Raw genomic sequence first — 16,755 nt, forward strand, 5'->3', positions numbered from 1 at the left:
GAAATTCATCAGATGGGCTTAAAGGTCAAAAAGTGACGCGTTTGCTGCTTCCTCCTTCCTCCGTTACATGCAGTCTTGTTCGGCTAAATTGCCTCGCCTGGGGTCTCACTCTTCGTCTTCTGATTAGAGAACCGTGGCCTTGATGTTTGCGCCTTTTAATTCCACTCCCCCCAGCTCACCACCACCACCACCACCACCATCCTGTACGCCTGTCTTTGCACCCCCTCCTCGCCAGCTCCCTCCTGCCTCCCCACACATGCTCGCCCCTCAGTGGATTACCCCATATATGCCTGACGCTATCTTGGTTCAAATCAAATCCAAGCCCCGAATTTAGACTCGTAAAGCCGTCGCCTTTAGCGTCGGCTGGCTGTTACCGCTCCCTGTGAGGCATGCACAGTTATTCTCTGGTCACTGTGTCTCATTTGGGGTAGAGGGGGTGGATGGAAGCGATGTGACCCGAATCTGGCTCCGAGTTATACACAGCTGCTTTCATGTTACTGCACTTGGCGTTCAGTCAGGCTTTTAACACATAATATCATATATTATGTGTGATATGGAAATATTCGCGCTAAATAATGTATGGATTTGAAAGACGCTATAGGCTACCACACAGCTTTTCATATTTCTCGCATTCAGCTTCATGTGATGACTCTTTCATGGGCTCAAGTTCATGAACCTTTAATGACCTCGAGTGAAACTTTACCAACATGATTTGAGGGATTGTCTATGCATACAAAGAGTTTGACGCCGTTTAGGTTTATTTTTTAAAGTATATCATATGACTTTTGCACCAAAGCGAACCCTTATTTTTTGGTCATTTAGGCATCTTAAAAAAGAACAAAGAAGACGTGAGAGTGAACGACATCAAGCCCACCGCAGGCCCCCTCCACACACCAGAGGTGAGACTCTTGCACAAGCTGTTCCATGAAACACTGAACAGTGAAACAATGTGTTCTGTTTATTATCTCCTTACTTATTCTGTTTTGTTTTATTTTGTTCTATTATATTGTTTTCTGTACTGTTGTGTTTTGCTGTGTTCTGTCCTGTTCTGTTCTATTTATGTAGTGCATACGTATATTAACACAGTATTTTACTTTGGCTTTCATTATTACTAAGTAGCAAGACAACAGGTGACTCTACAACAGAGTTAAATATCCCTTCACTGTTCACACTTTTGAGTGTTGAGTGTTGACTCATCTCCTCCTGTTTTTTTAGGCATTGACTCTGGAGTTTGATTGGAGGTCAGCGTTTAGGGGGCTTGTCCCTCAGATGGCGCACTGTGTCAAAGTGGTGCTGGATGACGTCTGTGCCAAGAGTCTGCAGCAGGAGGAGGTCCTGCATACGTCTGGGCACACCTACATAACCCTGAGCAACGCCACTAAACACAGCCCCACTGCTGCCAGCAACACACCTCTCAGAGAAGACTCTTTTCACTCCTGCTCCGAGAGACAGACTCCCAAAATGATCGCCCAGGTACTCCAACATATTGGGGTGTATGGCACTTGATTTGTGTGTGTGTGTTGGTTTGTTTCACAAGGGGCAGTCCCTCGTTTATCACACTCACTACCACCAGCTGTTGAACAGAACATTCTCTCTTTCATCTTTCGTCCTTCTATCGCTACCTCCATCCTGTTTCTTATGTAAGACTCTGTTTTTTCATTGTCCTCAGTTTAATTTCAGCTTATTCTGCTGTTTCTATTTGCATGACTCCTGCCCGTGACACACCACACTGACGGTCAGCTATGCTTCCCAGTCGGGCCGCTCTCGGCCGCTTGCAGTAGGGCAGTGTGTCCCGTTGACCCTTGCAAGTGGCTGAGAAAGAAAGGGCTTTCCGATTGACTGTTCAAGCTAAGCAAATTAGGCAAGGAGAAGAGACATGGAGATTGGGTTGTGTTTTTATCATGCTAATTAGCTTGCAGGCTACTTAACCAGAGAGAACTAGCTGGGGTGAGAAGACAAAGCAAAAGACCTTCAGGGTGACAAAATCAGTCCCAGTTTCAATTTATCATGAGACACATTCTCATTTGTATAGCATTTGAAAAGATTCATAGTGGCATGAAGATGATGGGCTAATGCTATGTTGTTTCATTATTTTTCTGTGATTCTGAGGTTTCCAATTTGCTTTTTGAATTATGAATTAAGACTACTAACCTCTTCTGGTTGGGAGAGTTATTTCTCACCACGCAGGCACTCTGCTTCTCTGTCACCCTTCAGCTGTTGTTTTTGCAGTTTGTTCATGACTTTTAGCAGCCACAAAAGGCAACACAAAATAATCTGACTATCAACCTCGTCTGGCGCTCTTTGAGGTTGCCTCGGTGTGTCCCGGCCCAAAGACCCTGATGCTTTCACCCCATCTTTGTCCATAAATATCATTAGAAGTTTTGTAGTTACTCAGTTTTGTGCATGTGTATGAATGCCTGTACAGCACATCTAATTTGTTTTTTTTGTGCACGGATTCCTTAATGTCCATCAAGTATGACAGTACGTGCACATATATTTTTTTTATATTTTACTGCACATACCATGTTGCTGTCCACTTTTAATTCCCTTACTACTACCTGGCTAAACAATGTGAGACTCCCTACACCATCAAGACCCAGAGAGATTAATGGTTGTGTAGGCCCCAGCAGAGCACACCTTCCACAAGGGGAAGTCCCTATGTTTTGGGCCTGACACGGTTGACACCCTGGATCAGACCAGGCCCTGGGAAGAGGCATTGGTATTTCTTGCAGGGATATGAGGGGCAAATACTCTAGAGACACAAGAGAGACGAGAGGAAACCAAAAACCAGAGCGGGATGCTGTGAGGGATTGACTGTGGTGTGGAACGGGGGGGAGAATAGAGTATGCAGAAGAGAGAGGTATGGGACACAAAGACAATCTAGGGTAGAGAGCAGGATAAAGTGAGAGATAGCGCAGGAGAGAGGGATGAGACGAGAGGGCCTGGGAAAAGCCAGGGAGAGGTGGAGTCAACGCCAGAGAATGTGAGGGTGGTTCCATTACCAGTCGGTTCTCAGAGGAGAAATACTGGTCTCTGATGTGAAACCAGGCTTTAGAGTCTAACTCTACAAAGACTCCTTGGTGTTAAGAGTTGGAATGCCACATCCTTGTTTTGGTTTATTTATCCTCATTATTTTCTCTAAACGCCTGTTCAACTTCCTCAAACTTGCTCTAACTCATCTTTTTCCAACTTCCTCTCAACTCCTCTGCTGCACGCCACTCTCCGCTGCACTATGCACCGTACAAACTCTTATCATTACCGCTCTCTTTCGCGCTCCTCCTCCCCCTCTCCTCCAGCCCTTTACACTGACAGTATTTGTGGCTCTCATTGCTAACGAGTGTCAGAATTTGTCTGCGCTCAGGACCTGTACAACGTATTTATGTGTAGGTCAACGCTTCAAAGATGAGAGCCTTTCAGCCCAAAGGTTATACATGCATGCATTTGCATTCAATAGCACCCAGCCAGACAGACATCCAAGACGAGCCCTGTTAGATATTATATATATATTTTCCCCCTTGTCCTTTTTTTGACACATGCCCTAGTGTTTGAGCAGGGAGCAAATTACTATACAAGACCTGAGCATGAAATATGGCCAGTTCAAAAACATTATGATGGATCAATATTTCACTCATTTATATTCATACTTTCATACCTCAGTCCTCACTTTTTTTTCCTGGGCGAGCCCACTTCTCTGTCTGCATTACCATACATATGTAGGCTGTGGTACTGTATGTCCATCAAAATAGTTAAGATAGTGCACAGTTTTTTATTGGCAGTAAGGTGTACATTGAATGACAGGTTATTCTGCATTCATATGGATCAGTCTGTGGTTCGTTGTTTGTGACCTGTTCCCTTGACAATTACCATACTGTTCATACATAAAGCACAATAAGAGCATCAGTTTAGATATTGCTTACTTTGGAGCTGGGCATTATTGTCCTAATACACATCACAGAAGACAATTATATCAGCTGAACTACATGCAGGAACTGATATTAGTATTTTTGGAACATGTAGTAATTAGATTAATTGCTAATATACACCAGTGCAGAGGCACGTGAAGGTTTGCAGGAAGTCTGCAGGTCATTAAAATGTCTTAAATTCAACATATTAATCTTTAAAAGTCATTATACTTAAATTTGAATTTATAAGGTCTTAATTGCAATGTAAACATTTTATCTAATTTGAATTCAAACTTCTATTTTTTGTCAAAATGCATCAAGTTCTTCTACATCTAAGTCAACATTTGATGTTACAGATCTGGTCTGATGCTACAAAACTCTAAACCTGCCTCTGAACCTGGCGCCGAGCCTTATACTTGTAGATTAACCACTTTATAGATAGATATACATTTGTTACAGTAGCACCTTGCTACCTAAGCCTGAGGAAAATGTTGTGACAGTTCATAGATTCCTATATTAATTATCATTGCTGTTACCTGAAATGTTTAAGTGAATATGAAAATGTCTATAAACTTTGATAACCTTAACTCCATGATACCTGCAGACACCCTGGTTTGATCAGAGAGGTCAGAATGCAGGATTAGCACCAAACAGTACCTCCAGAGCAATTAGGGCCTCAGTGCTTTTCTTCTGGGCACCACAAAAACTTGGTGGGCAGAGATATGAAATCAGGTACCCTCTACTCACCAAATGGAATTTCCCTTTTGTCAGTACCTCAGGTGGAGCTGTCTTCGTTCTGCTGGGTCCTTCTAACCTTTATGCCAGCTTCCTATTACGGCAACAGAAGTGCCTTTTCTGTATTCAGACATCAGCGAACCCTCACCTGCTTATTCAATTTTAGTTTAGCGCGTCTGTTCCAAGTGCTGCACACAAACAGGCCTCCCTAGCACTTAAAAACTTCACACCATCTCTTTCACCTTGCTGCAATAGTCCTGGTGGGATTCCACGCTTTGATCTTAGCTAGTTAAGGTTTCAGACTTCGACGTAGTTACGTGCATGTGTGTGGTTCTTTTGTGTGTGTGTGTGTGTGTGTGTGTGTGTGTGTGTATGTCTGCCCCAATGCTGTATGTGTATGAGATGCTTCTCCAGCTTCTCCAGGGCCTCCCCATCACCTTGGTGATAGTGCTGTATCCGTTAGTGTGTGCACCAGCAACCTTCCATTCACTTTCCCTCTCTCACAGCTTAGCTCCTAATGACTACATGTAGTCAGATATTGACTTAAGTGTCCAAACGGCCATTGTTCCCAGGCTTTTTAGCCCCACTGGAGGCTTTTGTGGAGAAAATAGAGGTTGTGAGATTGTCAATTGTGTACACTCACTGGACCCCTGATCTAACAGGATGTCGAACTTCCCAGCCAGCCTCTACAGTAAGTCAAGTAATGGAGTGTGTGTGAACGTGGAATTACTCAGAGTTGAGTAATACAGCATGCGAATGATTGATTGATTGGTTGAACTACTTTCTGTGTTATGATGAAACAATCAAATTTCTGATATTTTCCGCCCCACGACCTGGCTTCGTAGCTCCTGCAGGAGTTTGGGAAATATTCCTTGTTTTATGGTTTTTGAATCAGTGTGGCTCGTAACTCACTTGTATAGGTGTATAAATTTTGAGGTGAACTCACACACATATGTGACTTTTTGGCACTCGTCTGATCTTCTCGTGAGTCTCAGTTTGCTGTCAATAGGAAGCAGATGAGGCGGTTTGTGTCAAGGTGTTGTGTCAAGGTGTGTGTGTGTGTTTGCAGTGGGCTTACAGATAGCAGGCTTATCTAAAAACAGGTCTACACTGTAGTATGTAGTTGCCTGCAGTGATAGGTAAATGATGAATTTTGTATTTCTATATAAATGTCCCCCTATGTAAATGTCCCTCAGTCATCCTGAGCATGTGCAGTGACTGACAAAGGGTTTTCAATGGTTTTCATGCCTTGGACTCTCTAGATGACTCTCATTAAATCCAGGACTCTCACATGAAGTGATTTTGCCATTAGGACTTTGATATGGAAAAAATGTGATAAATATGGTAAACATAACATAATGGTAAATTAGCAAAAAACAAAAACAGATAAATAGTAGGGGAAAAAAGAAAAATAGATCAATTAATTAATTAATTTAAAGGAAAATTCACACCCACACACATATATACATATAAAAGGTCAGATCAGTTAGGCTGGATCAAAATCAGATTTCTTTTATTAAAGTGAAATTAAACTATTCTTCATTTTGCTGAGGAACCTTGGAAGACACTCAAGGACCCCTGAGGGGTCCCTGGGCCCCACTTTTAAAACCACTGATATAGACCACTGAAGTGATTCGGACTTTCCAGTTCTATTGTCTTGCCAGGAGAATGGGAAAACGCACTGTACCATAAATTTACTGCTTCACAGTGGGTTCAAAGCCAACACTGACTGCTTTGTATTTAGGATAGATGTTTTTGTTAGTTAACATGGTGTGACACAATTTTGCAATCTGCAATGAAAACAACCCCAAAAAAGAAATTAGTTTTTAGCAGAAATTTAGCAGAAGTGAACTTGTGATCTTCATCATTCCTTTACAAGTTTTATAAAGAGTTGACTCACAGTAATAAGTAGTATTTTTGGCTGGCTGGCCAAGAGACCAGTCTCAAGATGCAGTCACGACACCACACTCAATCCTCGCTCCTGTGACTTTGTGACACATATCTGCACCTAGTTTGTCAACATATATTTACTTAAAAATGCATTAATTTGATAACACATATAATGAATCTACCATGTGTTTTTTTCTCGGTTCTTAGTTTAATGTATTAAGGAGAAAACCCAGAAATAAATAAAGTAATCCAGAAATAAATAAAGTGATCCAGAAATAAATAAAGGAACGGGAAGTGCCCTGGAACCCCCAGTCAATAATTAATGGTGCATTAATCTACTTGATTCAACTGAAGTTAGTAACAAATAGTTTCTCCGCAATGTCCATAGTCCCTAATGTATGTATAATATTTTACATACATAGTGAAATGTAAATGTGCAGTTTTCTATGCATTTTCCTTGAGCATGAGTTGACAGCCACCAGATATTCACGCACGCACGCGCGCGGGCACACACACACACACACACACACACACACACCAAGCACCAACAAACACTCAGACCGCCTATCTCGGTGTCAGCAAGCATCCACACTCAACTATTTTAAAGCGTCCTCATCAGCCAGTCTCCCAGCCCCAGGAGAGGGGAAGGTAAGGCAGCCTGGTCCCTATGGGCCTTTCTCCAGGACAAATGTGGAAAAATGAGATAAGTGTTGCTCACTGCTCTCCAAGCCCTGCAGTATAAAGTACATACAGCTTTACATTGCTGAAACTGCCATTCTTTCTTCCTCTCTTTCTCTCGCTCTCTCTCTCACTCTCACCTTTGCTTGACCCTGTCCTCCTTCCCTTTTTGGTACACGTCCGTCCATCCTCTTTCTATCTGAATGTGACTGACATGATGCATGTTGTTATAAAACTAGACAAGTGCTGATGCATCTTCAGAAGTAAAGGTTTTATTTGAACTGATACTTGGTTACATGTGTGCAGCAGCAAAGTTTATGTAGAGGACATGTCTGAGCGTTTCGACATCTGTGCTCTACATCTGCATTGATCCTAACGACATTTGGGGAAAATCCATGTGTAATGGACGCTGCTCAATCTTACATCCTTGTCTTTCTGATGACCCCTCCCCAGTATCCCACCGTTTATGTCTTATAGGCTCTTTTCAATGTTTTTATCTTATTTTCTCTTCCTGAATAATTATCCCCTTGTCTTTCAGTTCTGTGATGCCATCATGGCCAAGCTGGATGCCCTGCTGCCCTTGGCAGTAGCCTGCAGGGACAGCTCTCTTGTGGAGGTGCGATCCAGCTTTGTGGAGGCTTGTGGCAGAGCAACATCTGCCGTGCTGGACCGTCTGGAGCAGAGGGCCCTGGAGGTACCATCCTCCACCCCGCTGAAGAACCTGCCCGCTCTGCTGGCCACTTGCATTTATGTGCACCAACGGCTGGGACACTACCATGCCAGGCTGAAGGATTCAGCTTCCACCACAGCTCGAGTGTAAGTTGTGTGTTAGTTTTGGCAGAACAGAAGCAATTGCCTACGAGGACTTTATGTGTGTGTGCATTTTACTATATCACTTAGTGTGTGTAAATTTGTGCACGTATGACTTGGAATATTTGAAATCAAACAGAAAATCACATTACATGCTACTCTGCACACCTCTTTATATGTTCATATTTGAATTCTTTCCCATAATCCCATAATTCCTCTGACAAGGCGTCAGTGACATAAAATATTGTGATCTCAATGAATACAAAGATTTACACTTTTAAATCACACAAACGGAACAATGAAAGCACCTGAGTTCTTACTCTCCAATGTTTTTGTTGGATTTATTGTTGCCCTGTGCCAATTTTGAATCCAGGGAGGTTATGGCTGTCTTGCCAGAGGCACTAAAACACCATAATTGAGCAGTAAAGAACATGGATGTCTATGTGAGTGATGCTGACTGGCTGACCTATTCAGCAGAAACATAGAGATGGATTTGTCGAAAAGCAGATGGTTCCTTGTCCAGCAAAGAGCCAAAGGTTGTATGTACAGATACACAGAATTTGATTTGGCAAGCTTTTGCTATTATTCAGGGTGAATGTAGATACTGATGACTAATTTAGATGTCAAAAAGATGTACTAACCCTCAAATGGGGCCACATAGAGAATTCAGGCCATACCATAATGCAGCTGCAGGACTATGAGACAAGCAGCACTAAATGTTACAGGGTTGCGTTCATGAGTCCGGATGTATTGTTGGGGTTATCAAGTGTGCACCTTCAGTCAAAAATGTTTTGTTGATTTTGACATATGACACCTCCACAAGACTCAACAATGATTTGGGGCCTTTTTAGTTGTCAGGATCAGTCTGGATTAATTTCAGCAATAAACTAAGTGGACAACTGACATGGCTGCCTTGGAATGGCCCGCTCTGCAACTCAAAAATTAAATTGTATCATCATACTCTTTACATACACTTTGACACCACTGTACCACGTCACCCTGTCTATAATGTCATATTGTCCTTAATCCCAACATAGATTTTCATTAAACAAAGATGGAGCAAGAGGGAGTGGATCTGCTTCAGGAATTGCAACCTCAAAAAATTCTTCCTTTTGACGAAGGCAGAAAACAGAATACACAGAATTTGAAATATCAGGGAAATTTATCCTTTTATGTCGTTTTCAGATGAGGAGGAGGGGCCCCACAAAGAGAGAGAGAGTAGAAATGATTGACAGTTAGTAATGACACCCACATTGTGTCTACATCTGCTGAGTTTTTCTGCCCCATAATACCCCTTTAACCTCTGCTCTCCACAGATCCGCTCTAAAGGCATCCCCTGTGCCCCCAGCGCCCTCGGTGCTCTTGTTGCCCCACCTCTGGCCCTGTGCGCCCCTCCACCTGCACTTGCACTGTGCCCCCTCCGGTCATAAACCACTTTCCTCTTTCTACACCATCCAATCCCCCTGGTCTTAAACCTCCACCACCCCTGTTAAACTCTTGCCTCTCTCTGGAAAGTATCAACATGAAGGCGGATTAAAAGGATATGAAATGTCACACTGAACTTTTAGCATAAATCACCTATTCTTTCATCTAATCATTTCACCTCATCTTTGTTTGATAGCTGCCTGAATATACAGTAGTCAATTATGCATCCTGGATTATGGCATCATGACCTTTTGGACTTTTGACCCCAGCGTTCCCTTTCTTCACTCATAGACTATATATATTTTCTGTCATTGCCATACAGTAATCTCAGGGTTTGTTTTCTGTCCCTCTACGCAGACCCCTGACCCTGCTGCCTATCCAGAAGTACCAGGATGCAGTGGAGGCATTGAAAAACCAGCTGATCAGCTACTGCGTCCAGGTTTGTGCTACCAGTATCCTTCATGACGCCGAGAGCCACCACTGGGCTGATCCCAAGGCCTTCTACGAGGTAAAGTGTACTCATGTTACCATAAAATCTATGAGGTAGATTTCCATTACACCCGAAAAGCATCATCCTAAACACTTACAGAATGGATCCTATTTTCTTGTCATCCTAAACTCTTCTGTGAGTTAAAGTGCACCATACAGTATTACCACAAAAACTGTTTTATCCAAAGCCATAAAGTGTATGTACCAGGTAACAGGTACAGACCCATTCAATGTGATTAAATATTGATTTTTTTTTTTTTTTTTTTTTACAGTACATACCCTCCCACACATTTTGTCGTGTAGTCTCAAACGGCCCCTGGGTCTTTGAAGTAAATTATCCCATATTTTCCCAAATCCTACCATGGTATTTATTGTTTTCATAAGGATACATAAAGCTACAATTCCCTAAATCATATGATGGAGTATAGCACTATTTACTTCACCTTAAACTCTCCAATAAAATAAACAAGCATTAATTATATACCACCAAGGCCCTTTTAACTTATTACATATTTACCCCAAGCCCTTGCTAAAGGAAGAGTAACACACAAAACAGTTTCTATACTGTCTGTTGTTGATTCCACTCCTTTCATTCTAAAAGGTAGAATTTCTAATGTGCTGCGTCTTCGCTGACTTGCTCTGTAGATTTTCAGGAACTCTAGGAATTATACTCTGGAGCTTTCTCGCTTCTTCTTTTCATTCCCACAATACACCTTTACCTCCCACTCTCCCTCTTCTAACCCAGCCTTCTAACTCTGAGCTCCCTGAGAACATCTGTGGCTTCCGTGCTGCCCTGGGGGCTCCAGGGATTCAGCTGTCTGAAGTCTGCAGTCTACACTGGGACTGTCTGGAAACAGCATAGGGCCCCTGGAACTCCCCTACCTTTATACCCTTAAACCAACCTAAACCTCCCCTCTCTCGCTTACTTTGCCCCGCTTTTGCCTTTTTTTCTTTGTTCCTCCCTCCCTCCTTGGGTCAATGGGGTCAGACAGACCTGCTGTGCACAGGTGTGTGCTTGTGTGCCAGTGTTAATGTGTGTGCGCACACATAACTGCATATGTGTGGGTGTGCATGAGCGTGTATGAATGAGTGCTCCTGTTTCTGTATCTATACTTTTGGTCTCTGTTGTAAAAATGGTATTTAGTTGTATGCATCCTGGATCCCCAGCTCAGTTTCTTGGCTCTCACACAGCGTAGTGCAGTTCCAGACAGACCCAGCTCCAGCCACTGTTTTTTTTTCTGTCTTTTTTAATTTACATCGGTATTGACACATGAATAGCTGTTGGCAGAGTATAGATGGAATACTTAACATGGTATAATAGCAGCAAATGAAGTCAGTTCAGGCAATCAAAGAAAGTTTAGAACATGACCTTGGCTACTATTCCTGTCAATCATGTGTTTTGCTTCTTTTGTCTGGAGAGCCAAAATGGTAAATTTCAGCTGGAAGGAAAAAAACACTGATGGATTTCCAAGATTGTTCCAGCCTTAGTTCCCTGTTCCAGACTCAGTCATCTCATCCTGCGAGGTCATTGTTTTTGCCAGGCCATCATCGCTAATCGGAATTTGTCCATAGTTGACCTGCCTGGTTAAATAAAGTCTAAACTAAATGAATGAATCAAACAGGCCAACCACACGCATACCACTGTGGCTCCTGTTGGTTGGGATCCAAGGTGTGTGTCTGGGTCTGCTCTGCTGAGTCCACAGGCAGAGGATGGAGGCCTAATCCCGGACATAGAGCTTGGTCACGCTCTCCATCCACCACCGATCCCTAAATGACTGGCTCCAGGGAGGCGAGGGGGAGGGAGAGGAAGGAGAAAGAGCTAGAAGACGGGATAGATGAGGTGAAGTGGGAAGAAAATGAGAAGGGACCGAGGGGCATGATGAGTTGAAGATGGGAGGAAGTTGAGGAGTTGAGGAGTTTTGGCTGGGGTGGTATCTCCGTCACACGCACCATCTGTTGGAGGAGCTCATTGTTGCAGGTTGACCACGAGGGTTGGGAATGGCGGTAAAGAACAACTGTGTCTGAAAACAATTAAAATTGCAGGGTGCCGAGACAATCTTTTCTTTCCTCTGCCTGTCTGTCTGTTTCTCCGTTTCACTTCAGAGAACTCCTAGACTCTTCCCCTTCACTGTGTGTTTACATCCACGTGCACGTATTGCATGCACGTGCATGGAAATGTGCATGTGTTTGTGTGTGCGGATGTGCCTGTGTCTGTGATGTGTTCTCCAGTTCAGGACTTTAAAGTGGTCTAAAATCTCAGTGGGGCAAGGAGCCCAGGTGCAGAGTGCAGGTGGCGTGACCACCGAGACATCCTGGTGTTGACAGACCTGTCTCTGTCTCTCTCTTCCTCTCGTTTCCTCTCTCTCTTCCTCTCTATTTTTATCTCCTCCTCTGTGTCTTCTCTGTGTTTGTGCTTCACTCCCCATGTCCATATCATAATATATCTTCATCATCTCTACCCCCCCACCCCCTACCCCCACCTCCTGAAACACACACAGGGTGAGCGCTGTTCCTTCTCAGTGCAGATGTGGTTCTACTTCCTGTGTGGGTTGCGTAGCGATATCTGGGCGGTCCTTCCAGCAGATTTGGCCAAGGACGTTCTGGGCCAGGTGCTGTCTGAGACCCTGCAGCTGCTGGTGCAACAATACGCCAGGGCCCGGCCTTCGTACAAAAGACACCTGCAAGTCAGGTACTTTATCTTATAGCATCTTCTCTTGTTTTTAATCAACCTAAAGTTGAGAAATTGTATCTTATTCAGTGATTGAGGCCCCAGTCAGACCCAGCAGTGATTCCGACCCTTTGAGAAACACTTAAAGGCAGAAGGAGTAGGATTGTCCCTAAAAAACAATGTATAGACTTGTACAAAAAGTGGTGTCCTGAATGACGAGCTCATCCTAAATGGTCATGAATTAAGATATCGGATCACAACTTCTTTGATCCCCTTCCCTCACCGTTGACTCCACTGCACCTACAGCTCTGACGGTGGAGGTCTGAACACAGAAGTAGCACATCATAAACAGTCTCAGAGCAGGCTCATGTCCCCCTCTCCACCCTCCTCTTCTTCCTCCTCCTCCTGCAATTCTTGTTTCATCAATGAGTGATGATGATGAGCAGGTCAAAGTGTGACACACAGTGAGAAAAGAAAGGGCCTGAAATAGATAAGGTGCAGTATACATGTACTCTGCTTGCATGATGTCATCGCCAAGCCTGTTTTATGTTGCTGAGGGATGTGTGTGTTTCTGGAAGGACAATTGTACAGCCAGTCCCTGCAGAGTGTAAGGCTATGTTAAGCATATGGAATTTCAAAGAGTCTCCAAACTTCCTAGGTATATAACCCTCACATGGGTAGTCTTAGGCTACCTCAGGTCTCCTTTATCTGTCTTTCCTCGTGTATGTCTAACGACCGTTTTGACTAAAGAGGGAGAAGGTTAGGATGAGGAGATGAGCGATGATAAGCAGCCCTCCCCCGACCAATTGAGGGAAACAGATTTATAGGCATTTAAACATAAAAGTGATGACTTTTATAGCGAAACCCAAAGCCTGCAATACATTCAACTTTCCAACTGTAAACTCACCAGGAGGCTGTGTTGTCTGACGGGCCTGCCGGTGAGGTTGTTATGTGACAGTGTTATGGTACTCAGCCTGTTAAAGTGTTAACGTGCTTTAATTCGTCTGTCCCATAGCATTTCTGTCTCTTTCTGTTCATGTGCTCATTTTCTTACTTGATGTCATTTCTTTCAAAATTTCCCTCACTTCTCATATTTCCTTTTTTTTATCTGTGTCTTTGACCTTTCTGTGTCTTTATTGTGTGTTTAAGGTGTGACATTACAGCGTTGTTGCTGTACGTAGAGCAGCTGATGTTTAGTGTGTGTGACTCTCCTGAGGCCTTGGTGCGCTGCGACCCTGCCTCTGCAATCGCCATAATATCAGGTGGATCCAACTGGCCGTACCAAATCCACAACCTCTGTGACCAGCTCCTTTCAGTCATGGTTGTTGTCACAGCACCCCTGTCTTTGCTATATGGGTTGGTATTGACATATTACCTCAAACCTTTATTTAAGCAGATGCTGACTTATGGTGGCACAGTGGTACAAGGCAAAGGTGACACTTTATTTGGACTATCAGTTGACTTGCTATCAAATTTGTATCAGTTAGGATTAGGTTGATACTAAGTTAAAATTAACATTGGACACTCCAAATAAAGCCACACTAGAATAAGGCTGATACCAAATTTATACACAGTTGATGCTAAATTGAATATTAACATTGGATAGGCCACATAAAGTCTTACCATAGTAAAAATTATGAATTCATACTTTGTTTCTCTAGTGATTTTTTTTCCCCCATTACTATGCCCCAATTGATCTAGCATTAAGAGTGGGCTGCCCAGTCTCTTCTAAAAAAGTAATGAAAATGATGCATACAGCATTAGATTTTAGAATGGCTTGAAATATTTTAACCATTACCATAATAATGGGCATGTTAAATTTGATTGATTGATTTGGATTTTGAGTGCATTTAGGAATTGTAATGTCAAGTAGTCATGCCTGATCTCTGTCATTCTTTAGGACATTTATGAATAAACACTCTCCACCACACCAGCCCGACAGCAGTGGCTTAAACCTGGTATACTGGCTTAATGCTATCGACCCTGACCTGTTCACAGAGCAGTCCATACGGTAGGTAAAATGCATATGCGTCCATACGCACAAACACACACACACTCGTACATGTTGGTATTCTAACAGCATCACGTGTGCCTCCACCCATCATATCGAGAACCATATGCATGTGGGGAGCCACATACCTGTAGATATATAACCGTACAAGCCCATAGCTGAGGGCTTCAATCTAGAGTGGCTGTAGTAATATAAGACAGATGCACACTGGGAAAGAAAAAAACGACAAAAAAACTACCAGTGCCACTCTGCTGATTTTGTTTATGTTGATGGTTGCTGAGGGCTTTACACATAGAGGAAGGTGTTAACAGAGAATACTGAGGTGTTTGTGTGTGTGTGCGTGTGTGTTCATGTGCATGCGTGAATGTGTGCGTGCATGTGTGTGTATCCGGTTACTGTTGTGACCTCCATGGTGCAGTCAATCACTCTGCACCCTCACCCCCGACTCCACCCGCCTCCCCTCTCATCTCCCTCACAGCCAGAGGTGATGTCATTGCGTGCTGACGGAGCACAAATCAAACTAACCCCTTTTCCCCCCTCGCTCTCTCCTGCTCCCAAGTCTTGGAGACCTGAAATTAGTTTATTTTTATGACCTCTTTATTTCTGTGCCCCCTCCTCCCTTCTGCATTCAAGGGCGCCAGGGGGCCTACCAGTGGCCCCTGGCCAGATCCACAGGTCCTCATCCAAGAGTTGGCCCCTGTAGCCAAATCTCTCCCCAGCCCATTAAAATAAAACCCATTGTTATGGTTATTAAATAAAACAATAATAAAATCACAAAGCACGTAAATAAATCAACTAGCATTACAGGCTATAAAGAAAGCATCTGAAGTTATGTTGTGTGTGTGTATGCGTGTGTGTGTGTGTATGCATGCACCCATGCTCCGTGTTTCCCCTTTTCGTCTTGGTGTATGTGCAGATGCGTGTGCGCGTGTGTATATGTCTATGTATGTGTGTCTTGTTTCTGTAAGCTGACCCTGTGCTGCAGCCGGGTAGATTTATCAGAGCAGTTAAAAGAGGATTTCTTCTGGATTTGCGGTCCCAGTGACATCATAAATTGCTCTGTCAGGTCGAGGCATAGTATTCCTCAGTCAAGCAGCAGGGTGCACCATGCTCTAGCTTTCTGGCTCAAATGGAATGGCTAATACCCGGGCTGCCACCCCCCCTGTACAGCCTCCCGCCTCTTCTCTCTTCAGACAAACTCTGTCCATTCCTTCCATTAGATTTTATTGAGATGTATAAAGTAACATGCAGATGCACACATGTCGGCATGCTCACACACATGCACACGCGTATACTGTAGGCACACACAGAGGCACTGAAGTGTACGCACACACACAGACACACGCACACTCACTCACTCACACACACACACACACACACACACACACACACACACACACACACACTCATACCAAGGATACGGCTCATTACCCACAGCTGGCTGCAGCCTCTTGGTTATACAAAAGATGTAGGAGGGGGGTACTGCTGTATATTCATGTATTTGGCTCCCTCCCAAATGTTAATTTGCTTTTAGCTAGCCAAGATTAGAGCTAATTCCTTCCCGGTGCACACTATAAGTAAGCAAGCATGAAAGCATTTGCAGACTAAGCTGGTATCAGGAGTGAGTGACATTGAAGGAAGTTACCGCTGTAACATAAACACTATTTCCTCCCAGATTGTCAGCCAAGACAACTGTGATTTCTGTCTTTGTCTTTCAGTTGTGCTGTGTTTTCCCTCCACTGTTGTCTCTTGCTAAATGGACTGCTATCTGTACACTCACCTGACACTGCAGAACTGTCAACTTTGTTTTCCTTCTCTCTGCTCTCAGAGGACGGCCTGACGGGCCAGGCGGCCTCTGGGTGTCAGCTGAGGCTGCTGACCTCTGACCCCGGATGCAGTCCCAGGTTGCTTCTGAGGATGCTGCTGCACAGAGACTGTCACCTGCCCAGAATACTCCTGGAAAACTCGCGTAAGTCTGCTCTTTCAGGGATAGAAGGACATGTAACACTTTGGGTGCATAGACACAGTGTGTTGGTGTGTGTGTCGGTGTTTTTGTACATGTGTGCAGTGCGTGCATGCTCAGGTTGTCCTTCAGGTTTCCCTGTCGTTTCACAAAAACATAAAACCTTTTTTCCGCAGTGCTTCCT

The 16,755-nt window shown here is 43.7% G+C and overlaps 1 protein-coding gene across 1 annotated transcript in view; it reads left to right on the forward strand.

The window, feature by feature from the left end:
* kiaa0825 (KIAA0825 ortholog) overlaps positions 1 to 16,755 on the forward strand; it is a 123,793-nt gene that overhangs the window by 24,571 nt on the left and 82,467 nt on the right. The window contains 8 exon segments of the mRNA XM_030061157.1: positions 823 to 899; positions 1,216 to 1,473; positions 7,744 to 8,021; positions 9,798 to 9,948; positions 12,428 to 12,618; positions 13,747 to 13,953; positions 14,498 to 14,612; positions 16,439 to 16,577. Of these exon segments, the coding sequence (XP_029917017.1) occupies positions 823 to 899; positions 1,216 to 1,473; positions 7,744 to 8,021; positions 9,798 to 9,948; positions 12,428 to 12,618; positions 13,747 to 13,953; positions 14,498 to 14,612; positions 16,439 to 16,577 (1,416 nt within the window).

This window comes from Myripristis murdjan, chromosome 9 (assembly GCF_902150065.1).
Source record: "Myripristis murdjan chromosome 9, fMyrMur1.1, whole genome shotgun sequence".
Classification (NCBI taxonomy): Eukaryota; Metazoa; Chordata; class Actinopteri; order Holocentriformes; family Holocentridae; genus Myripristis; species Myripristis murdjan.